Source organism: Struthio camelus, chromosome 1 (genome assembly GCF_040807025.1).
Source record: "Struthio camelus isolate bStrCam1 chromosome 1, bStrCam1.hap1, whole genome shotgun sequence".
Lineage (NCBI taxonomy): Eukaryota > Metazoa > Chordata > Aves > Struthioniformes > Struthionidae > Struthio > Struthio camelus.
Genome location: NC_090942.1, coordinates 37,806,728 through 37,831,690, shown reverse-complemented (window position 1 = coordinate 37,831,690; position 24,963 = coordinate 37,806,728). Strand labels below are relative to the sequence as shown.

General features: G+C 36.0%; 1 protein-coding gene across 2 annotated transcripts in view; it reads right to left on the bottom strand.

The window, feature by feature from the left end:
• Positions 1-9,376: 9,376 nt before the first annotated feature.
• USP15 (ubiquitin specific peptidase 15) overlaps positions 9,377-24,963 on the bottom strand; it is a 66,028-nt gene continuing 50,441 nt past the window's right edge. The window contains exons 9-22 of one of the 2 annotated variants that reach the window (XM_068934313.1): positions 22,542-22,715; positions 21,679-21,837; positions 20,740-20,964; positions 18,646-18,729; positions 18,461-18,555; positions 18,106-18,294; positions 17,126-17,241; positions 16,715-16,990; positions 16,322-16,392; positions 15,901-16,016; positions 13,819-13,968; positions 13,316-13,419; positions 12,590-12,678; positions 9,377-11,290 (exon numbers count right to left, since the gene is read on the bottom strand). In XM_068934313.1, coding sequence (XP_068790414.1) covers positions 11,105-11,290; positions 12,590-12,678; positions 13,316-13,419; positions 13,819-13,968; positions 15,901-16,016; positions 16,322-16,392; positions 16,715-16,990; positions 17,126-17,241; positions 18,106-18,294; positions 18,461-18,555; positions 18,646-18,729; positions 20,740-20,964; positions 21,679-21,837; positions 22,542-22,715 — 2,034 coding nt within the window. In that variant the 3' untranslated portion in view covers positions 9,377-11,104. Of the gene's footprint in view, positions 11,291-12,589; positions 12,679-13,315; positions 13,420-13,818; positions 13,969-15,898; positions 16,033-16,321; positions 16,393-16,714; positions 16,991-17,125; positions 17,242-18,105; positions 18,295-18,460; positions 18,556-18,645; positions 18,730-20,739; positions 20,965-21,678; positions 21,838-22,541; positions 22,716-24,963 lie in introns of those variants that run through there. The other variant, XM_068934321.1, reaches the window with a different exon arrangement.

The window sequence follows — 24,963 nt, the reverse complement described above, 5'->3', positions numbered from 1 at the left end:
TAATCGTACTAGATCAAAAACTTTCTATTGACTTTATTGACCAGAAATTAGCTTGATTAATCTAAAATGTTCACTACATTTTTTCATTGAGAATTTGGAAAACAAATCATTTTTTCGTATATGTTTTTCTTTTACAATAAAAAACAAAAACACGTAGTTTCAGTAACCAGAAACTCATTGGTAGCACAAAATTTTTAAAGGGAAATAGAAGTGAAAAATCAAACTGCCATTATTGACAGTCCTAATACACTTTTGAAAGGTGCATAAGAATCTCTGTTTGAGTTCTGCAAATGCCTTTTCATGAGAATGTTTGTACTGTAGTTGCTCCTAAAGCAGTATTTGAGGGATAAAAGCTCCTGTGTGCTAATAGACTTTAAGATCCTTTCAAAAATATTCTTTTTTTGTTGATCTAATCTGCTAATAGGTGAGCCTAAGCAGAATTCAAGACAAGAGTGATTGAATTATTTAGATTAGACCGATCCTCGGCAGGTCCTCTGATCCCACCTCCTGCTCCAAGGAGGACCAGCTTTGAAGTCAGAACTTCAGAGTTCCGACATGCTGCTCAGCGTCATATCCGGTTGAGTTTTGAGAATCTTCAAGGAGGTCCATCATGCTTCTTCCTTTTTACTAAAAATCGGGTGCTTCTTCCTAGGTTTTCTTTATTTCTTTTGGACATAAAACAAGGAACTTGTGATACTAAAACGATTTCAGTAAGAAAAGGAAGATGTTTTGCACATTAAATCTCTATAGGATCCTTGGTTGTTCAACAGAGGCTATCATTAAAGATGTTGTATTATTACATTATCCCAAGTACAAAGAGAACTAACAAAAACTGCAAGTGAAATTGCTTTTTGCCTCCCCCAGCATCTACCATATCAAAATCCTTTCAGCATCCTTAAATATGCTGTTGCTGCTTAAGCACTATAGTCACGAGTCCATTAGAAATCCTTGTTCTAAATAATTGCTTTGAGTCAAAATATGCAGGGTGATACTGACTGGCAAAGAAAAATCTGGAGCAAATTCTCTTGTACTGCAGAATGAGGAAGTGTCAGGGAAATGCATCCAAAGGAAGCAGAGCAGCATGTCTGCCACAAAACGTGTGGCAGTTGTGGCCCGTCACTTCCAAAGGCAAGTTTAAACGGTAGCCAGCACAAATTAAAACATGCAAAAACATTCATCCATATATGCACTTAAGAACTGGAAGGCTGGGACTTAACATAAGACCGTTTCAACTTAACGCTTAAACTGGTATTTAGGATCCCTGCCATGACGAAGTTATACAGGGCATTGGTCTCACCAAATAAATAGGTTCATGTGGACGCTGCATTTACTTCACTGAACAACTATTAGCTATTAAGTCATACCAAGTCAGCATAAACAGTGATATTTTACATTCGATACGGAAATGCAACTCTGCTTTGCAACTTTTATTGACATGTTCACATGTAGCAGAATGTTGTTATGGTTTGTGGAAACTGATGTTTCACCTTTGGAATGAGGGGAGCAGAACTAAAATAGGACTCAAATATCTTTTATCTTATTCAGCAAATTGCACAAGAAAACCAATATTATATAAACTGTCTTAAACTGTATGTTCTTTGAATATCACTGAGAACATACAGCTTAGCTGGCAGAAGATGGTTTTCTTTGTGTTTGCTCTTAATAAGTGTAACTGATACAGAATTACAAATTACTGTCCCTATTTGCAGATTTTCTCCTCAGCTGAGAGACACGCTCACATTTACAGATCAGCCATAGAGTAGTGTGTATTTTACAACGTAGACAGATGTTAAAAACTAGTGCAGCTCATCTGAGTTCTTCTTTCCACACGTTTTCAGTGTTCTGGAAAACTATTTCCTGCCCTCAGAACCAGCAGAAGACTGCACTTCATTTGCATGATTTCTGGTTTTTAATTTTCGTTTTTGAGGAACTGCATTTTTCAACACGGACATGTCTGAACCTGTCATTGTTCGTTAGCAGAAATCTGCATAAAGCAGCAGCAATACTCACCCAATATTGCAGAAAGAATGAAGAGGAAAGGTATGTGCTTGAGTTTAGGAAGTAACCTGGAGGAAGAGTTACTTTGAGGAAAGGACAGTAAGTCAAAGAGGTCGTTCTAACTGTATCTGGTGTTGCTTCCTGAATGCAATTTTGTGAGTCAGTAGTGATGACACTGAAAGAAAAAATAATCATTCCTTTTTCTTTCTTGAAACAACAACCTGGGTTTTATTCCCATACTAATAAATCGTAGAAATGCTAGTGAGTGAAGGCCTTGACTCAAAACACATCGAGCTCAGAGGAAATTACAATTCAGCTGAACATATAGTTGATTTATTAAATGGTGTCATTTGGTCTGAACAGGCAAGAACATTCCTCTGAAGAGAATGTGGTATTTACAGATTCATAGATTTTAAAGCTACAGCAGATAATTCAGATTTTGTCTCCATGCGGGCAGAAGAAGGGCATTACATTTCAGTTACCTCTGTATTTAGTCCAGAAGAGGTTTTCAGCCTGGATAGAGCAGAATCCACCACTTTCCTTTGCTGGCTGTTCCACTGATATCTTCCTCTCACTGTTAAAAAGTAAATTACATTAAACACCTCCCTCCCTTGTCTCTATTTTCAGTTTGTCCAGTTTCAGTTTTGAACCATTAATTCTTTAAATGTTACTCTCCATTCCAGGACCCCTCCTGCATGCAATTATTTCCCGCCGTAAAGTAATGCACACAAATCAAGTCACTTCTGAGTCGCCTTTCTGATAAAACATCTGTTCTTTTATGTGTTGGTGCAAATGCATTTACTCAGGAGTTGTAACTTTTTTCCATAATGTCTCCCAGTTTTCATCTTAACTTTCAAAAGGCAGCAACTCAAACGATGTATTTTTCCAGCATCCCACTTAATGCTGATCTTGGAAGATTAAACCAACTCTTATTTCTGCTTACGCATCCAAGGCCAAATTCTTATGCTACTGTTTCACTGTGAGCTCATGGAGAATTGCCTGTTCACTAGGGCTGCACAAGATCTAGGAACACTTGCTACTTTCTGGTATATGGCCCACCATCCTATAGCTGTGGGTTCCTAATTTCTTCACTATACTTCTGCGTTCAGCATTATTAAGCAGTTCAATTTTGATTGATTGACTCAATTTACTAAATGAGTCAGATGATACTTCACTCCCTTGAAATTATTTCTAACTGCTATCTCCAAATTTTGTGAGCAGTTATGTACACTCAGAGTATATACACCGAATAAAAACATTAAGACCAAGTTCCACAGACGCTCTAATAGCATGCCTATTCCACATTGAGTTCCTAGTGAAAACTATTTTGAGATTGTTGGTCAGGTCCTAATCTTTGGAAATGTATAGCATAATACTGCATAATACTAATGTTTTGATGAGAGTTATGTGACGCTACGGTCAGCAGTTAAATTGTTTTAGGTGCCACCTACATTGTTATCTTTATCAAGCCTATTTTCTAATAATAAAACTCCTGTAAGATCTAGCAACACTTATGTTTCATGAAACCATATTGATTGACACAAATTCTTTATTATTTGAGTCCTATATTGGCTTTTCCATTATTTGGCCCAGGATGACTGCTAGTAGCAAATAGAATGAACCCAGTTCATTCCATAGTCAAGGGAATAAATGGCCATAGATTTGTCACACTTGCGCTATTCTGGAGTTTCCGTGCTATTCCAAGATTTACTTGCTTTTCAGTGAGTCAGATCTCTAGCTGCCTCAGGAGTACCTAATGCCACTTGAGCACGCAACATTAGAACTAAGTAAGTAGAACTGTTCTTACGATTTATACTGGAGATAAAAAAGATATTAAAAAAACTGAAGGTAAAAAAAGCATCTTGCCTGCAGATTAAGAATATGCTTATTCCAGCAACTATAGCCTTAATACTGTTTCACTGCATTTACAGTGATCATTTTCTTTATCAGCGTAACAAGTACTTAAAAACAATGTGAAACTGTACTCTGAAGTCACAGCCTGATGTCGAAGAAGAGTGTTTATTTTTTGGAGAAAAATTATGGGTTTGCCAGTTAATTACTTTGCCCGTCATACTGACTTTCCTGTGAAGATCTCAGAACACTTAAAAACAGTGCAAGTTTACTGGGAAAGCTAGAAGATGCTGTAGCTTTCCCAGTAGCAACTGGCTGTAGATGCAGAAGATAGATATTCCTACATCATCTGGCAGGGTAACATCTGACTGCTTTTCTCCTCTGACCCCTCGACTGTAAGTTGCAAACTTTACTTCGGTGTGCTAGGAAGGCAGGTAGAAGTCTAGAGAAAATGGATAGTAAAAAAGACCAAGGCACTGATCTACACAGAAGCACCCAGTACGCTGACTGAAGGCAATGAGAGCAAGTGGTCACAGGCAATCTGTCTTCACCTCTGGCCTCTTCACCAGCCGAGTCAGGCCTTAAATAATATAAATATTGTTGGTGCAAAAACTGTAGAGTAAGTGGGCGTTGCAAACTGTCTCCTGCCTCCTCTGTTTTGTCTCTGTAAATCTCTCATTAACAAGGTTAACTGTATTTTATCATTTTTGTCTTTTGCTGCTATTATTTATAATGATCAAAAAGCGTGCTGTCAGTGTAACAGAGAAAAGAAGTATACTATAGTTTTCTTGTCAGGAATGATTCTAAAGAAGAGACTGTAGGAACCTCTTTCTTGACTATTTAAAAGACTGGCCGAATGACAAAAATTTTGACAGACACCATAAACAACTAGAATTATATGCTGTCTATAGTTTTAAATTTAAGAATATCCACACTGAATGAATTACTGTATCTTATGTATGAACACATACTTATTGCTATACCAAACTGACAATTTGACTAAATTCCCACAAGTCTGTACGTTGTATATGACCTCTGATACAGTCATATAGAAATATTATAAATTTTTATGTCTGATTAGGAAGCTAATTTACAAACTCGGTGTGTATAGTCTAGGAAGCCAAGTTAACAACAACAAAGACAAAATAATTTATGTTAGAAACTAAAATAGCTATATAATTTTTTTTCTAACTGACATTTTCCAAGAACTTCCAAAAGTTAGCCTGGACAAATTATAAAGGTCCTTGATAAAAGAGACCTCATTGAATTTCTGTCTCCTTGCCCAAAATATGAAAGTGGCATTCTTGAGAACTGTTTCTGGGAACAGGCTCTAAAAGTCAGCTTTAGATCAGATAGCACTGTGACAAGATGAAAGTTGTCAGAAAAATTTGGTAGGGAATTGTACTGAATTTGCTTTTTGAGTTTCCTTGTTTTCTGTTAATATACTGAATTATCACCATTAGACTGTAGTTCTGTTTGAAATGCAGATCGTCTAGACATCCTCATCAGTCCCTGGTGTACCATTTGACAAGGGGCAGATTCTGCTTGGTATTGGTTAATTAAACAAACCTTACTTTGAACAGCACCCTTTAAACATTAGCCAGATTGAGCTATTAGTGGATAAGTACATTCCTTCAAATATAAGATCACATATATAGATGAGCATTTTCAAAGGGAGAATGAAGTCTGCCTGGAGACTAAGTTATCACATATTGAAGCTCAGATCCACAAACTCTGAAGTGGCACTTAAGTGTGTCAAGCCAGATCCCCTGTTTAAAACTCCATGTTCTCTTAAGTCCGAAGTGTACCGAGTTTTCACCAGTAAAATTTGCAAGCTGCTTAAGCTCTGCTATTACGCATATCCAGAACTGCCTCGTTGGCACACTGAGTAGCTCAGTGCCAGTCTTATAGGTAAGCCCGCTTGGGATCCCTGCTCCTAAGAAGGGACAAAAGAAAATGCTCACCTGAGAGAGGAGTTCTGATTACAGACCACACTCCCAGAGCTGATTATGCACATATTCATTATTCACAGTATTCATTGCACATAATGCATAAATAGCTGCAGGTGGAAGAGGAACCTAGGACTTTGCTCTCTCAGGAAAGTGCTCCTGGGCCTGGACCATAACTCTCCTGTTCTCTCTGTTGTAGGACTGCAGCGTTTGCTTCTGCACAGTAGTGTACAGGGCAGCTGAAGACTGATCTATCCCCTGAATGACAATGTGATTATATAGGGTAATGGAAGCCCCATCCGCTTCTGGGAGAATCTCTAACTATCCTTCCTCCTCCACAAGCAGTGGTAAAGAACTAATAATAATAATAATAATAATAATAATAATAATAATAATAATAATAATAATAATAATAATAATGTGAGCCAATCGTTCATTTCCAGAAAGGCCCTCAACCATCTAAATCCAGAAAAAGATTCATAGAAATGAATCCCAGTGTCACAGTCCCCATTCACATAGGAAAATTACTTCAGCTCTGGAGGGCTGTCAGAAAACTTCTTTTTGCTCAACAAATTAACCAGTTAGATTAACCACTCTTGTATACGTGCCAGTGTGCATCCTATTCTCTTCCTAGACAATGTAAACCATTTAGGGAGCATCATGAAATAAAATGCGGAAAAAGTGAGTTTCTCTATCCTCGGCCAAACAAACTCAATCCGGAAATGACAGCTGCGTTAGAGTGGTATTGTGCTTGTGCTGTTACAGTTACTTCTCATCGCTTGCCTCCGGCGGAACACACTGTTAAAAACGATTCGCTTCCAAACCAGAGCTGTCTTGCACCTAGCTAGATATTCAGGGAAACATGCAGCCGTATGGGCCTGTATGCTTAATACTGGCATTGTAATTCTGCGCGTCACTGCCAAGCTCCTTTTGTATCTAACCTTACATTTAAAAGCAGCTAAACCATGAAGTGTGTATAGTAAGACAGTAACCCATCTTCTTTGTCCTTACTTTGAAAACAGTAAAATACCCCAAATTCTAATCCCATTTTTAAAAATTGACAGATCAAGGCATCTGCAAAAGTATTCACAGAAAAATAGACATCATAGGTAGATACGATGTTAGAACCAACAATGAAAATCACAATAGAGAATGCTTAATTGAAGGCGGATGAACAACATTCATTTTTGTGATGGGATCCAAATACAGAGCTGGCAGTTTTGACTACTAACAGGTCCCTGAGCTTAATATGGGCTTAATGACAACATGAAATGGAAAAGGATTGAAGAAATCACCATAACTCATCTCATCTAGCCACAGTAGTGGATTTTATCCCTTTATGCATTTACCTTGTACAAAACTGTTTATCTGGTCACGTTACTACTCCTAGCCCAAAAATCTAAACGTTCCCAAAACTTATACCAACTAACTTTATGTAGAAATGCTTCAAGCTCTGGGGAACATGCTGCTCTGGGGATAAAGAAGGCTTCTCATACATACAGGGCATAAAGCTATTCTCATATACTTCCAACAAATGTAAAAAGATGTATTTCAAGCAATCATAGCCTATAACAGATGTAGCCTCAGTCATATCTTTCCAGGGCTGTTCTGTAAAAGCAGCCCAATTTTTTCAGAAAGCTGAAGCTTCCAAGGCAAACTGCAATAAAAAGCTCCAGCTCTTTTGAGTGACAACCACCCAAACCTAAAAGATTAGTGAAGCAAACCCTGAACTGTGCAGTAAGAACTAAGAGAAGAAACCTGTTTTGAGACACCAAGCCTCTCTACTGCAGTTGTTGATGTCAGCTTGGGTTTTATAGACTTTTGTAGAAAATACTGAAATTAATTTTAGCAGTATTTCTGTCTGCAAGACTGAGGGAAAAATGGATTGTGGGCTACAAATATAGGATCTTCCTAATTGTGATGTTCATTAACAAGCAATATGTTTAGGTGCTATTTAATGAAAGAGTTTTACCATGCTCCCCTTCTCTCAAACAAAAAAAAATTTGAATCAAGATTCTCATTTTTAAAATCAAAGCCAGTGTTTCTTGTTTTAAACTTTTGGTAATTTTCAGATAAGCAGCAAAAACATTACAGCTCTGATAGTCTAAAGAGGCAAAAATCCCCATGGAAAGAATTCTGATAAAGCCAACTAGTACAGCTGGAAAAAGAAAGAAGCCAAAAGTATTTGTAGCCATATAAACTCTCTTTCAGGTCTGAGACACAAAGAGAAATTCTCAAAACTGAACATAAAGGGTAAAAAATTGTTATATTAGACCAAGAGAGAAGTTAGCAAGCACTACTAAACTCTGAAGCAAGGCTGGGAGAGAAGGAAGGACCAGCAAACAGATAATGAAGCTCTTAGCTCTTTTAAAAATGACAAGTGCTCGTTGAACATACAGATTATCTTGGGCAGGTGGAAGGTAGAGAGGCAGGGAAGACTACTATTTTGTGCTGTAAAATCCAGGATCTCTATTAAAAGTAATGTCAGCTTGGCATATTACTGTTCCGATCTCATCTTTGGAAAGGGCTTTTCGCAGGCCTTCAGAATTAGCAGCTGTTTTACGAAAAACCATTCTCAGTGCCAATTGTGCTTTTCCCTCTTGTCAACAGTCTGAATGAATGCTGCTGAACCCATTAAGTCTTACTGGATAAAGTGACTCAAAATTTGGGAAATCTACACGTTAGGGCTGAGCTTCTGATTATTCTTTTAAGGAAGAATTTATTGTAGTACTTGTGGAGATGTGTGGACAAGTTTTAAATCTGTTACTCAAGCATAGTCTGGTACCGTTTGGTGTATGGTGACGTGCAAGGAGCTTGCTTCTGACAAATACAGACAAGTTGGAGGAGCTGTACGACAATTGGTAATGCAGCTGTTAGGACAATTTCAAGTAATAATGTCTATAAAAAGACGATCCTACCGGTTTAGTTATTTCCCAAGTTCTAGGCTAACATGATATGGGAAAACCAACAGGAGTATAAACGTAGGGGGCTCTCTTTGCAGGAAAGTAAATTTGTAAGTGGTATTCAAAGATGTGATTCCCTTCTCTAGAGTTACTTTCTCCAGTTCACAGATAACTCTTCTCTCAAGTGGTTTGATTAACATAACCAAATTAAATTCAGAAGCTATGTTTTTATTTAGTATTTAGCTTTGTATTGGGGTTTTGTATTTCAGATCTGGATGTTTCATGCCTAAAGGCCTATATCATTTTTTTCTCCAACATATCAGTTGGTCTAATATTAAATATATTGTCTCATTCCACCAATCATCCTAAAGCTCTTACATTTTTACTTGACCATTATTGTCACTGTCTCATCATTTTTTTTTTTAAAGTAATCTTGGCTTTCATGGAATTAAATAATTTTTTCTGCTGCCTTATAAGTGTTTTAGAGCCAGACAATGACAGAATGTGTAACATGGATTCTCTTCTATCTTCTGGAAATACTGTTAATCTCATTCTCTCTTGGTCATTAAATAACCTTTTTGTAACCAACGATAATATAGGTCTTCTGATTAAACAAAGACTACACATTTCACAAAGATTGTGGGAAAAGAATTTGTAAGAAACTGAAAGACTGAATAAGGCCTTGAATAGCTTTATTGAAATCTGTATAAATAAACATGCGCATTTCAAATGTAAACCCAAGTGAACTCAAGTGCAGACAAAATTTTAACCTCTGTCATGCAGGAGGTTAGTTTACATAAAAAAAAAAAAAATTCAAAGCAGCTTTAAAATACCAGGATGAAACACCAGTTTTAATATCAAGGTATAAAGCAAAGCCATGTCCAACATACCTCATTTATATCCTGGTCAAATGCAATTTTTTTTTTAAACTTTTAAATGCTAACATAAATAAATAATTTACCAAAATGTGCACTCACAGAGTGAACTTTTATTTACAATACACAATTTATAACCTATTGTATTTGATTAGTTCAAGTGAAGAACATCATACTTTTTGCTTTTATTTTTATTTTTTTAATTATTTGTTTAAATAGTGGGACACAAAGCAATTCTCCAGGTAGCAGATATGTGAAGTGTGCCCCTGCACTGAAGAGTTCCTCTCAAAGGCAGTATTGTATATGAATCAACAATACATTCTTCCAGCTAGATCAAAGGGAAAGCAGCAAATTAAAAAATGTTCCTATCTATCACCCTTATTTTGGCATCCTGGACCCCTGAACATAGTTAACCACAATCCAATTCAAAGTTTGTATGCCTTATATACCGTACAGGTTCTGACTTGAACGTGCAAATGCCAATTCTCTTATAATGAGTTATCTTTTTAGATACGCTGCAAGGCTATGGTGAGTCCATCAGGAACACACAAAGAAAATTAACCAGCCTACTTTTAAAACCAATTTGTTCATTAACAATTTAAAGGCATGTTATACGGGGGGGGGGGGGAAGTTTCATTTAAGCCTGATACATAGTCATTACTATGGATACAGAACACTTAACTCTGACCTTATTACAGAGTAGTTTGCAAGCTGTCAAACTACCAAAACTGGGGAGAGAGAACTTACAGCACAATTTTAAATTTTGGACTGACACCAGATTAAAATTATGCATGTCTTATAAGCAAGATACAGGAATTATGTCCGCAGAGTAGATTCAACAAGCAACAAAGGATACTTACATTTAATTGAAAAACTTTTTGTTAATGCAGCATGAAATCCAGAACCTGTTCCACAGCAGCAATAAGATGAACATATTATTTTGGATGCTCAACTATACCACAAAAGGTTAAAACACCTTTTCAAGCTATTTTCTTCTATCATGATTGATTTATTTTAAATTAATTTTCAGGGAAAAACATAAAAATTTGATGTTTCAAGAAAGCTACTGCTCATATATTTATGACATTTTTATTTGTAGTTTGTGTGACAGCCTAATGAACAGGAATATATTCATCCAGAAACTAGATTTGGCAGTAGTATTCTTGCAGTACTAAGGAAATAAATGTCAGAAGTCCACAAATTTAACAATTTAGATATCAACTCACATCCAAAACAAAAGAAAAACATAATCCATCAGAACAGCAGCAGAAAACTTAAAAGGGGTTTATTTGTGATTTCCTATATATAGCTTGTGAATACAAGACTGTAAATGCATTAGAGACAATTTTTGTTAAAGTTTTTATTGTTTCACTTCAAGTACTGCACATGTTAAAATGTAATAAAGATTTACATTCTATTATCTGAAATTCCCTGTCTCAGATTTTTGTTTTTAATTTGGTGGGCGATTTCATTCTTTCAATAGGTATCCCCAGTAAGAAAGTCTCTTTTATGGCTTCTAGGTCTTCCATTAGTTAGTATGCATACAATTTTCATTTTCTATATCATTATCATTTTCATTGCTGTCTTCATCACTTTCTAATGGGATGCCTGTGGCAGCTGAAGCACCTTGTTTAGTTTCCCGGTCAAGAGGGAAAAAGCCAGTTCCACTGATCGTGTCCTGTCGCTGATAGAAGAGCACATACGCTGCTTTGGACTGTAAAAAGAGATATAAACGCTAATGAGAGTCCAAACAAAACATTCACAATCAGAGAAACCATTCCTTTTTGTCAATAGAAGCGTGTGAGATTTCAGTATCTTCTCCTCTTGACAGCTTCTCACTTCTTACAACTGAATTGAAAGGCGATACAGCTAACGATGAGAATGGATTTAAAACCAAAAAGCTCTTAATCTCAATAAGAACAAACAGCACTGGACAGTGCTACTTCTTACATTTTAAGGAAAACATTCCTGTTCAGCTGTAACAGAAGCCACTAATACAAACACAAGACAATACGTTCATTTCTTATTAAAGCCCATAGTTTCAAGCTACCTGCCCTGAAGAAAAAAAGACTCACAGCAATTTGCTGTGGATCCCTGACATGCTGCAATATAATCCTGCACCTTGAGCTCTTCACAATACCATGGCCATGTTTCCCCCCCCCGCCATTTTTAGTAAAGCCAAGAACTCCAGGTTTAATAGCACTTGGCAGACTGTAAAATTAACAATTCATCAAATAAACATTTTAGACAAGTATTTCACCTTTTTAAAAAAAGAAATTTTAAACAAAAAACAAAATTTTCTTCCACTTTGTGAATGAAATTATGTTCAGTGAGTTATCCTGTGTCCTACATAACCTACTGATAGAAAGATGACTGGTGCCAAATCAAAAAAAAAAAAAAAAAGGGAGGGGGAGGAGAGAAAATGAGAGAGAGGGAGAGAGAGAGAAAGAGAGAGAGAGAGAGAGAGAGAGAAAGCCCCTCCATCAAAACTTACTGCAAATGAAATACTACTCCAAGTAGAGCTGCTTATTGAAATACAATGCAGTAGTTTACTATTTTTCAATGTTCCTAACATTTCTTTGATGCTTTTCATTTTTTTTCCTACCGTACTCCTATTTATATGAAAGTACTGTAATCCTTTCCAACTTCTACTTTGTAAAAACGATGATGTCTGGTTTTGGGGTTTGTTGTTGTTGTTGTTTTTTAAAAAAAAAAAAAAAGCAACCCAGAACTTCACGGTTGTTCACCTAGAAAACACTAAAAGAGTATCCTAGAGCAACTTTTATTTTATAAATTACATAGAGATCCAAAGGTTTCATGAGAGTTAGTTCTGGGTTTTTTTTGTTTGGGCTTTTTTTTTTTTTTTTTTTTTTGGCTTTTTACTGTCCTTTAAAAGAAGGCAAAGTCCTAGCTACAAATTTATTCCCACATTTTCATGATTTGCCCTTTATTTTCCTTCCCTCAGGTTAGTAATGTCAGTAGGCCCAGTTTTAGAAAAGTAAAAGGTACTTGCCACTATTTGGTCCTCACATGCAGTTGACACACTACTGTCATCAAAGTAGTACCATTTTCCATCATCCTTATTTTTTGCAAAAGCAGTATCTAGGACAGAAAAAAGTGCAACGACTGAGGACTCTGCACCTTCATAGATTTGCTGCAATCAGTTGCCAGAGTTAACCAGCGCGTGACATTCGACACTTAACTACTGAAATCTATTACTACTGTAGAGTCAATCTCACAGTTCTTCACTTTTATCTGAGGGCTTAAGTATTACCTTACCCTGTTAACAGCACAAAGATGATAAACTACAATTACAATTCCTTGTCTCAAGAGAATGTATACAGAGAAAGAATAGTCAAAAGTTCCTCTATCACCTTTTCATTTTTCTCTTCTTTCAAGGAAATGTGTAATGTACACAAACACAGACCAGTAATACGAATTAAGCTGTGAGAATACATTAGCTCTTATGGAGCTTTTATATTTTCCTCTTTTTGCAATATGCATGGCTAGAAGTATAAAAGAACCTACAACTATTTTTGAAAACTCACTTCATATAGATGTTTGTATAAGAACACTTATGAAGGCATTAAACTGGTCCTCTCTTATGCGTTTCGAGGTAATGAAAAAATTTCACCTCAATCTTTAGAAAAGACCACTGATTCAAAGTGATCAGTGCTTATATCAAAATAAACAGAGAGAAGGTTGATGTGTGAAACAGTAATATTTTAAATCAACTTACAGTGCCCTCCTCCCATTCCTCCATAGTGGTTGGAGACAGCAATCAAGTTATAGCGGCAAGGCCCTGCATTTGGATTAATAAGGAACTCTGATATGTCTAAGTCACTGTTAAAAAACAAAACAAAAAACCAAAATAAGCTCACGTTAATAACATTTTTGACCATTTCACATTTTATTTGTCCTTGAGCCCTTTATCTTAGATTTCACAGAGAAAAACACATATACCAGAGCACACTGACAGTGCATCTCCTTCGCTCTTTAAGGGATGGAATAGGAACCACTAGTCTTTGCCAAACCTACTTATAGGAGTTCTTTCACACTTATCTACTATTACTATTTTCTTAAGTTCATTCTTCTCACCTCCACACATTTTCTCATTAGTATGTACTAGATCCAGGTATGGAAGCTGAGCACCAACCCATTCTATATAATTGTTAGATTAAACATATGTCCTAGGCATGCTAACATTTACACTTCTAACACCAACATATTGAGGTTTCTTACTTTATTGGAAAGTCAACCAATGTATCCAACTTGTCCCTCATGTATCTGCTGTAGGAAAAGCGCTTTAGATGAACTACCAGTACTGGGGGCAGTGACCACAAGTCTAATTTTTTGGTAGCTTGCTGATGTTCTTTACAGTTTGGACAATACCTAAAAGAAAAAAAAAATTAAATAACTGCAGTCCTTATGTATGCTAAAATGTATTATCATGGAGAAAGCCAGTAGCAAGGGAGGAACTGAATGAGCAAAAGCTGAAACACACACACACACACGTTCCATCTTCTGCTACTAATGCCGTTGATATCCCTTCTAGTTTAAAACATGAGGTGCTAGTGTGCTCGCCAGCTCACAGTGAAGCCTTGACAATAATTTAAACACATTCGTGGCACACTACAATACAGCATTCTTCTTTTCCCATACTAGTCTCTGGATACTTTAAAACACAAGTTTTCTCACATTTTATAAAGCAAGATGAAGGCTTATGGAAAAAACTTCAGCAAAGTTGACTGTATGAAAGGCCATAAATAAACCAGGCAACTGTGGTTCTTCCAAGTTTCAATTTTCAAATCCATCCCTCTCCTCCACCCCCTCACACCTACCACTAAATTCAGACAACAGTGATTACTGGAACCTGAAGAGCTCCTTACATCTCTACTGTGAGTAATCAAATGCTAAAAAGGCTGTAACTTATATGCGCTTTTGTTCCCTCCAAGGCATAGTTGAATCTTTCAAGAACCAAGGCTCAGGCAGGAGGGTAAGTAGTAAGAACCATAAAGCAGCTCTTCTCAGAAGGAACCTATGTCTATTCTATATCTTGGTATCTAGTAGTAAAGATCTAGGAAAGCAAGATAAACCCTAATTAGAAAAGACTGCACAACTGCCTTTCCAGAGCAACATCAGATATGGACAAGTTAAAAAAAACTGTAAGGCCAGACTGTGATTAAAGAGCTGTTTTCCCACTTGGCTTAGAACATTTGCAGTACAGGTAGCGCTGGACCAGGGACGATGAGCTCTCGCAGATTAGAGCTGGGAATACCTGACAAATCAGGAATGTTATGAATGACCTTTTATGAGATGTATCTAGAAGCAACTGCATGACTTGAGCAGTAGCAGTATTTAGTAGTTTCCACATACTGCTTAAAACGCACTGCAAAAACGCAAACACTTCACCATACTTGAGTTACACAGTATCTCAAGTAGCCTGTCCAGTGTTGTATAATCTAGCCAATCTAGAAAAATAAAAAGTTGCACATCAGTACTCCCACTCCCTTCTACCAAAAGAAATGAAAAATGTATAAGGCAAGGTTCTCTGGTTACAGATTTTGGAAGTATCCAAAAGTTTTAAGCATCCACAAAACAGAATACAAACTTCTTTTTTCTTTCAAACTTCATTCTGAGCTTCAGGTGTTGAGGAGAATTCTTATCTATTTGCTAGAAAATTCCTGGAAACGAATGACATTATGGGAACATCCTGTAATTGTGAATATTCAGGTATCATTCAAATTTAGAATTTGGAAGAACCACGAGTCATAATAAATGTCTCGCCCAAAAATTAACAACAGAGGGTTGGAACAAGAATCCAAAAGGTTCTATTCATTCTAGATATCCCCCATCCCACAAATCTGCTGTTTAAGCACATCACTATTTCATATATCAATGCAAGGCAAATTATGTATTTGCATAAAACAAATATAGTATGCAGCAAGCTTTTTCATCTCAAAAAGAATACTCGTTTAAAATCACTGTACTGCATTTGGCATGATATTTAGTAATTTAGCATGGATCACAGCTCACAGAATACGATCATGAATCCATTTTTCCTCCTATGCTGAATGCATGAATCATCTCCTGTACAAACACAACCTTCAATACATAGGAACAGCGTGTATTTATATAATAAAGCAAAATAGAGAACATTTTGATATTTACTGTAATTCAGCTACTCTTGAAATTTAACATAAGAAAACACTCAAAGCACTATGAGAAATCAGTTAGGTATCTGTGATGATCAGAAGTGATTTTTTACTACGCTTTGAGAAACACACTCCATAGAACGTATCTATTTTAATTTTTCGTCCTTACCATGGGTCTTCAGCACCAAGTTTTTCCTTTGTTGTGAACAGTTCAATGCAATCTTTTAATTTCACAAAGGGCTTTTTGGGAGGTTTATATTCCACACTTTCATGCTTTTCAAAATCCTAAAGAGAAGTATTTCTTGAGTTAAGAGAACAAATGAAACAAAACTCATTTTAGTGGTGTCATCTTAACAGTAACTACAAAGCTCCTATATATGGAAAAACTGATCAGAAACCATTTACTTCTAAATTAGCCTCAGATTTGCTAATTACTTAAATGCATAAATTAAGCTTATTTAATATGAATGACATGAAAAACACGTGATATTCTCTTAGCTTCTAAAATCTCAATGTCACATGAATTACATTATATTTTTCACATTTATTTGTTATTAGTGCTGGAAAGGGGAGCAATGTAAGCAGCTTACCTCTGCTGCACTATCATCAAAATATCTCTTCTTCATTTCAGGATCCCAATCCAAAGCAAGGAAAGATCTTTCTAAGATCAAAAACATATTTTCTCTTAATAAAATTTCATTTAAAGCAAGAAATAATATTTACTTTGGGCAAACACTCATCAAAATGAGTTCAACAACACTGGTATGAATTTAAGGTGAAAAATTGAAGCACATACAACTTCTGCTTTTCTAATAGAATAACTACATAATTATTCATACAGGATTTATTCTTGGGGGGGAGGAAAAAAAAAGACTTCAAAAAGAAGCACACAGAGGAACTGAAACATTATTCTTAGTGGGGTCAGAAAAAAAAAAAACAAACTTTAGAATCAAAGATTACCAAATTTGCTCCCCATCACTTACCATCAAGCCTAGGTTGCCTATCATCAAATCTAATATGCCTGGTATCATCTTTGATGTAGTTTATATCAGTATTGCCTAAGTTATTGAACTGGAATGTAAACAATCGCTTTTTGTGTCCCGTGAGTGGTTGACCTTTGCAAGTGTCCTCAGTACACAATCCATTCTCAGAGTCATTGTCACCTCCAACTGAGTCTTCTGACTGGCTGTTTTCATTCTCTGAAGGAAGCTCCTGATCCTGGCTGGATTCATCATCTTGTTCATCTGTCTCCATTTCACCTGAAACAATTGACAGAATAAGGAGGAAGAAATGAGGCACAGTAACAATAACTGAAAGACAAAGACACTACAGAATTAACTGCAGTTTCAAATTGAACACAAAACACTAAACAAGTTTAGATATTCCAGTCTTACTTGGGGATCCTTCTTCATGTATTCCGTTTGGGCCATTACCATTGACACCATGGTCCTTACAGCAATGTAGGGATCCTTCAGTGTCTTCACTTTCAGTACATGTTTTTACATATCGGCTAAACATAACAAGTGAAAAACAACAACTTAGTATCAATGGATTTTCTTAATATTTATATTGTTGAAGCCAGAGAACTAAATCATTACAGCAAATCCTTTCCAACTTACTGCATTCCTGCAATCCTTTCTCCTTATTTATTCTCATTCAGAATAAATAATTTTATCACCTAACAGGTCTACTGTTAAAGGCACAACTGAAATTCTGCAAGTCCATTATCTTGCTTTTTTTGGCAGTTATTCAATTTTATATAACCTGGTTTGTGATATTAGTTTCTGTTTAACCAGAAATCACTTCTTTAACTGCTCATTAACCATGCTTTTCACAAAAGAAAGATATGAGGTCACTTATAGGGAAAGCTAAGGTTAATAAAAGATAATGCACAAGTTTAAATTGAAGGTTAATTCCTCTAAATTCCTGTGTGATGACACTTATTCGAGTTTAGTTTGAAAAAGTCTACCATGTAGCTTTACTATACAAATTAGTACACAAAACTGTATAGTAAATACAGATGCTTAACCATATCAGAAAAACTGGTGAAACGTTTCCATTTTACTAAGCCCTAACAAACAGCTACATATACAGCAGAATTCCCCTAAAATGACAAATACAGATACTCTCCACTGACCTTCCAAATCATTTTTGGATGAGGTCATGTTAACAAAAATCAAACTGAAATCCACACAAATTCACATCTTAAGCCTCTAAAATTTGAAGTTTACTATATTTAACAGAAAGCATATAAAAGACTAACTACTCAAATCTAATCAATTTGTTAGCAAAGCATGTAAAAACAACTATCTACTGATTTCAGCTGTAAGTATTTTTCACAACAGGCATATTTTTCTTTAAGCAATAACCTTACCACATTCTTAGCAGCAGCAGGTTATACAGTTTATCTTCAGTATTGTTTCTAGGCACTGCTATGAGAAAAGGTTGACCAAACAGCGAAGAACCACTATGGCTGTAGCTAGTGTGCCTGCACTTCTCCCTCAGACAAACAGGAATTATAACTTGTTCTGTATCTTCTGTTCTATTGATAGCGATTTCAAATCTAGAAAACATGAAACAATCAGAAATACAAAGGATACCTATAATTTAAAAGGCTACACAGGGGGGAAAAAGCCCCCCAAGATTTGCCTTTATCCTATGCTTAAGTTTTAATTTCCTGCAAGTAACTAAAACTGGAGAAAGTCGTAAAATATATGATTTGTACTTACACATAAATGTCATCACGTTCCATAATACTACTCAGATTTTCATCCATGGCAAATATTCTGTGGAACCTGTGATTGTATATATCAGTAACAATCATCTAAAAGAAAGCAGAGTATGCATGATTAAAATCAGGTTAATATATTTTAGCAGATTTACTGTTGTGCTTCATACAAGAAATTAGTCTTACCTTATCTGCAGCAACACCAGACAGAGTTGACAATGCTGTGCAAAGATCCGATATATTTCCAATTTTTGGAACAACTACTTTGTACTAAAAAATAGAAGTCACTTTAATTCTTAAGAGACCAAAAATGCATGAAAAAGACTTATCACACGTTCAGCATAGTCCACATACTTCTTTCAGATTCTTGAACTTATGGCATAAGGTATTTACAACAACTAACAAATACAAAGACTAACTGAAAACTGCATTACCAAAAACATTTGTTACCTACATGCTTTAATCATATGAACATGCACACTTTGAATACATTTCTTAATTGATGAAGTGCTTTTCTAGATGTTATTTTATTTTTTTCATACGACGACTAGCAGCACCTACTTATTTAGACATATTTAAATCATATGCATGCTATTGACCACATTTTTAAATGTCTGCTTTTCTTTGGAATACAAGACAAGTGGTTTGGAAAGAATTACTGGAATTTATTTTTATTTTAACTTGCCCTATGAAATACTTTGCCTTAAACCTTGTAAGCACCAAAAAAAGCCGCAAAGCAAACAAAACAAAAAAAATAAGTGAAGTAATATTTTGTGTGTTCTTAAAATCAAAGTCAAAAGTTTCTGGTAGGAAAAGACAAGATATTGCTTTCTCTTTAGGATGGTTATACTTGGGAATACTTCCCAGGTTACTAGTCTTAGCTGTTGTTTGTCAAAGTATTTCAATGACCTTTGCACTAAGTGCAGTGTATTATATTGTTGAATGGATTGCTATTACGGGAACAGTTTTTTTCTCTGGCTGAACTTTCAATACAGGAAAAGCAAGAGAAGTCGATGGCTAATGACTGAACTCCAGTTTCATACATAGAGAGAATGTGATGATAATAGTCAAAGAAAATGTCTCCATGAGTTCCTTTGTGCAAAACACCTGCAGTGTGTAATGAAACCCCAGACAGGATTTGTGGCTGTTATTTGCATAATAAATAAAGACAGGATTAATTGGAAATATGACTTTCTAACCTGGTAATTAATGGTCACGTACAGCATATCTTTGGTATCTCCTGAAGTCTTATGGTTACTCAGACTCACAATAATTGCTCTACTGAACTCATACTTTCCGATCTCTCTTCATTCCTGCATAGCCATCTCACCTGTCCTACAGGGGTCATTCTCAACTATAGTGTGTCCCTGCACACATCCTGTCGGATTATATCCAAACTATCTTTTTTCCATGCAATCTATTCTCCCAACTAAATAAATTCCTAGCAGGATCATCTTCCACCAGCTATTACATGTCCCTTAATCTTCGACTACCCTTAACTCACATTGCCTTTGAGAACAAAAATAAACCTACTGTTCTGACCACTTCCCCCCTCTCCCATTTTCCTCTCTCCTTTCCCACTTCCAGTACTCTGATTTCAGGTGCCAAAGCATTTTGCAGGTCTGCCTAACTGCCCATGTCTTATTTATTTCTGCTATCCTCCTTTTATCCTGCAAGGTACAGCTAGAACCATTTCAACATTATTTTGTTCTTATTATCTATGTAGACTGTTTCCTGTCATTCTTAGGTGTATAATACCCTCTTCCTAAAAACAAAGGGAAAGGAGATTCTCTCAACGAAGAAATCTCTTCTGAAAAATTTTCTTTTGATTATTAAGTGACAGCACAGAAGAATTCAGGACAACCTAGTATATTTAGTCATGCTTTCCTTTATCACCTATCACGAATCCTCCATTTTTCGGGATTAATAAATTGAGGAATTAAACCTGGATTAAGGCTATTTTTGTTATCATCATACAAATAATTCATTATGGTAGCAGTAGAAAGAAAAAAGAGCACATTATATAGTTTAAAGATTAGGAAACCTTATTGATGTAACCATCAGAAATTACCAATATCTTCCTTGAAAGTGATAAGAATCTAAGAAGCTACGTATAGTTTTCCTCAGATATTGAGAGCGAGACTTCAGAACACGCACCAGAAAACTAAAGCTCGTTGGATTCACTTATTGTAGTTGTAAGCTTTAAAAACATAAGTGAGCTCAGACTCACTGTTTATGCCACATGAACGAGAAGTGTCATATATAAACTAAGATGCTTACCTGCATAGGCTTAGCAAGTGGATCCATTCTAACTAAATAAACTTCCAAAGTGCGTTCTTTTTTCATGGGTAATGGAAGTGTCAAGTAACAAAAGGGATCAAAGGTTACAGAAATCTTAGCGCATTCAGGACAAACTAGGGTGGACTTAAAAAGACCATGAAATATATCAACAATGATGGAATCATTTCTTTTTAAATGATTTTCCCAGGCTTCTTCAGCAACCACCTGTAATTAGAGCACAACCTGGGTTATGACAAAGTAGTAGGAAGTGAAGAGTGAGAATTATTACTAAGAGTACTTGACAGAACATTCTCGGTTACCAGCTAGGCAGAGAAATCTTACTCCAAAAGACCCCATAAGATATGTTATTATTACCAGGACCATGGGTCAAATGAAGTATGCCTTTTCTAGGACAGAGATTCTCAGAAAGCATTTCTGACAGTTTTGGATACTCCATTTTCTGAAAGAGACTTCAAGTGACTCAGGGCAGGACAAAAGGAAATAAAAACTTAAAAAATTATCTGAAGAAACTCATACTAGGAGAGAGCTGATCAATATGCTTGTAGCTCAATGCTAGGGGAGTCTCCCAAGGTGAGAGCACTGGAGAGAGACAGTACACTGCATACCGTACACATCAGAATAAAAGAACAAGAGAATGGAAATTGTTTTTCTAGTTGAAAACAGCAATGATTTGAACAGAAAGGACTTAAAGGCTTGACAGTGCCACCCAGCAGGACTTCTCTTCAAAATAAACAGAAATTTACCTTTGTATGTAAATAGGATCTCCAATTTAAGGTCTCAGCATATTTTCTTAAATCTCTTCCAGAAAAAGTGACACCTAAATAGTGTCTCAAACTTTCAGTACCCAATCATGTAAAAAAAAACCTTACAACTTACAGCTTCGATTAAAACCAAAAAACCTAACACCAAGAACATTACCTTGTCTGGCCTCCCATCTGCATCCTTCAGCTGAATATAAGGCTTTTTCCTAATTCGATTTAAATCCTCATGTAAGCCATCCAAGAGAAAAGCTAGTAGCTCTTGGCAATCTTGTTGCTGATAACCAGAAAATTGTGGTGCAAATCGTCCTACTTGTGTCTAAAGAGAAAAATACAAATTTTTAGTTTAGAAATTTTAGTTTTTGCTTTAACATGGGCTAACTAATAGCACAATGCCATTAGAACTTTACAACAATTACAGATTAACACTTCTGGTACCTTAATTATTATAAAAAAATTTTAGAGAACTATTCTAAAATATAAATATCCACAACAAGGAACTATGCAAGACAAAGATATCTGAACAAAGGAGAGGAGGGATAAGTTAAGTACATTAACACATTTATTGACAATCATAAAATACTAACAAGTTTTGAAATTTATAAATAGAGTATTTAAAGAATGAGGACTATGCACAGTGCAGAGAGAAATGAAGTACAAAGTATTCATAATACATAGGTATATGTCTTCTTCCAAAATACTCAAATTAAAACCAGATTATCTTCAGAAAAAACAAAGCATATTGATATCTTGTCCAACATCAAGTCGAAAGACCTCCGAAAAAATTAAAGATAAGCTTTTCAGTGGTGACAGGAAAACAAAACTAATTTGCAATGAACAAAGCCCAATGAATAGCTGACTTTTATTTAAATACATATTAAGTGTTTGAACAGAAAGTTAAATGAATGGACTACACACTGGTGAATATTATGTCAAATTCTTATTCTTGCATACTTCCATGAATTTTGTATACTATGGAAACAAAATTGACAATAACATTCAAGTTAAATTCCATATACTAACCTTAAATGCCCTTGGCGTAACATAACTATATTTTCCTGACCACATTTGCTTGATGAGCTCTGCATAAGATTTTGCTATTTCACCTCGCATCCCTAAAGGATTGTCAAAATTCAGCTCTTCTTGGTATTTATCATTGAGGAAATATTCTGTAAGTGGAGGTGTGTTGCTCAGACACTGTAATTAGAAACAGAGAATTTTTAGACATAAAAAGAACCGATTTGAATTAGTTCTGGGGAAAAAAAAAAATTTGGGGGGAACTTTGTTAAAGTACCCATAAACAATACTCTAAATTGTAATGCCTTGTGCCTACAAGAAAAAAAATAGGTCTTTTCCAGAAACAAATAATGATTTTAAACCAAGAACGGCTGCAAATATCATTACAAGTCCCTCAAGAATAACAGCTTTTGAAAGCTTTACAGCAGAATTTAATAGACACAGTAACAATAGCTTAAGTACTGTGTATGAAAACTGATGCTTTTGCACGGTCTCTCTTCCTGTAGCCTAGTGCGATGACACTATTTGCACCCAGGTTCAAAACAAACAAAAAAGGTGGTTCTTGACAAATGAAGGGTAGCTTTATGAAACTCCTTGCAAAAGGATGTTATAGATGCACAAAGTTTACAAGGCCTCAAGGAGAGTCAGCATAGGTACTTGGAAGAGAGAGCCAATGGGACTTATTTAATCAAATTACACCACATTCAGAAATACTTGTGAGTTGAAAATAGTTGGAAATTGTGAGAATTTTTTTGGCAGGGGTGGGAGGGAAGGGAAGGTTAGGATGTTTGCCCTACTCCTTCTCTTCCTAGGCATCTGCTTATGGAGGCTGTTGAAGACAGCATACTATACGTAGATGGACTGGGCCCTGGGTCAGAACTAGTGCAGCCCTTCCTATGTTTTCTTCAATTTTGTGAAGCTCCTTAGAGCCTGAACTAGTTCAAGGAAAGCAGGGGCTTTTGTTTAGGCTCATATAAGCATTAATCCTCTGTATCAGTTTGTTTCTTCTGTCAGCACTTAGAGGTACCAGGATATAATCATTGAAATATCACTTACAATTTTGGGAAACCACTTTGAATTTGCGTATGCTACTCCTCACACTCCTTTAAGCAAAAACTTCTCCAATAACTCAGAAATGATCCATATGCCATGCCTTAACATATGGATTTATCAAAGCTTCTTCATTATGCATTACAAGCTTTTCTGCATTCTTTCTTCTATTAAAGGTTCAAAGAAAGATCAAACATTTCATCCTTCTTATCTGCCTCCCTGCAAAGAAGGGGAAGAACAAAAATTTTGGGTCCACACGCTCTTCTGCTTAAGATGAAGCAACTGAGGGTGGAAGAATTACAGCTTTATTGAGAAGGGTGGAAAAAAAAAGAAAAAAAGAAAAATTATATTTGTGGGATACAACTAAGCAAAGCCAGTCTTGTGTGCTGCAAGCAGCTCTCCATACAGAAGCTGAGTTTCATACCATATCACACTTCTTTCTTCCTCCTTACTCCTCCCCTAAAGTTTTCATAAGCTGTAAACAGTGCAAAAAATATCCTGATGTTACAGGGCCTTTTGGAACACTGAGGGTTGAAGAATGCTCCTTTTTCTCCTGTCATGCGGCAGAGTTTTATCCCTAGTAGCGCTCATCAAAAGACAGTCCTACCTCACAGATCTGTGCTGTCAATTCTGAACTGTTCGCTGCAGCCAAGAGGAGAAATACTTGGTCTCTAAATGCTGTAGAGAAGCGGTCAAGTGGAGAGTTGTCAATAGACTGTTTTTAGCGTTAGCCTAAAAATGAATGGACGGACTTCCAAGTTCCACCAGTTACCCTGAAACCATTCTGTGCAAACCAGGCTAAGCTAACAATAGATAAAATTACACTTCATAAAATCGCATGTTCTGCCTGAGTGATGTGACAAATAACTGCTGCTGCCCAAAGAAGTCCTGCTCCTTCTCTGCTGGTTCTGATACTCATCTGAAGTACTATTACCCAATAAAGCCTACTCAGTTCACTAACTAGACAAAAAATATTTTTCCTACTCACCTTTTGTTTAGCGCAAATGATTTTTTTTGGCTGGTTTAGCAGGTCAAATCAGCTTAGCTGATTAGCTTAGCATGATGACAGTTCCAGAACAAGGAATTAGGCAACGCAAAAACAGTAAATTCTTCTATAGGTTCTTAGCAAAGCACTATGTTTAACGTGTTAACAATGTGTTGTTTCACCAGAAGCCTAATTCTTCTTAGATTATCAGTTTCCACCTGATAAGTTAGTTTTATCACTTTCTCAGAACATTCACTGTATCTGTATGTATGAGACAGGAAGATTACTACAGATCATTGCCCTTTTTCTTTATATCTATTTTCACATTCCAACAAGACAAGACATTAACGGTAGAACTGGAATGCGCACATATCTATCTCTCTGAATGTAGCT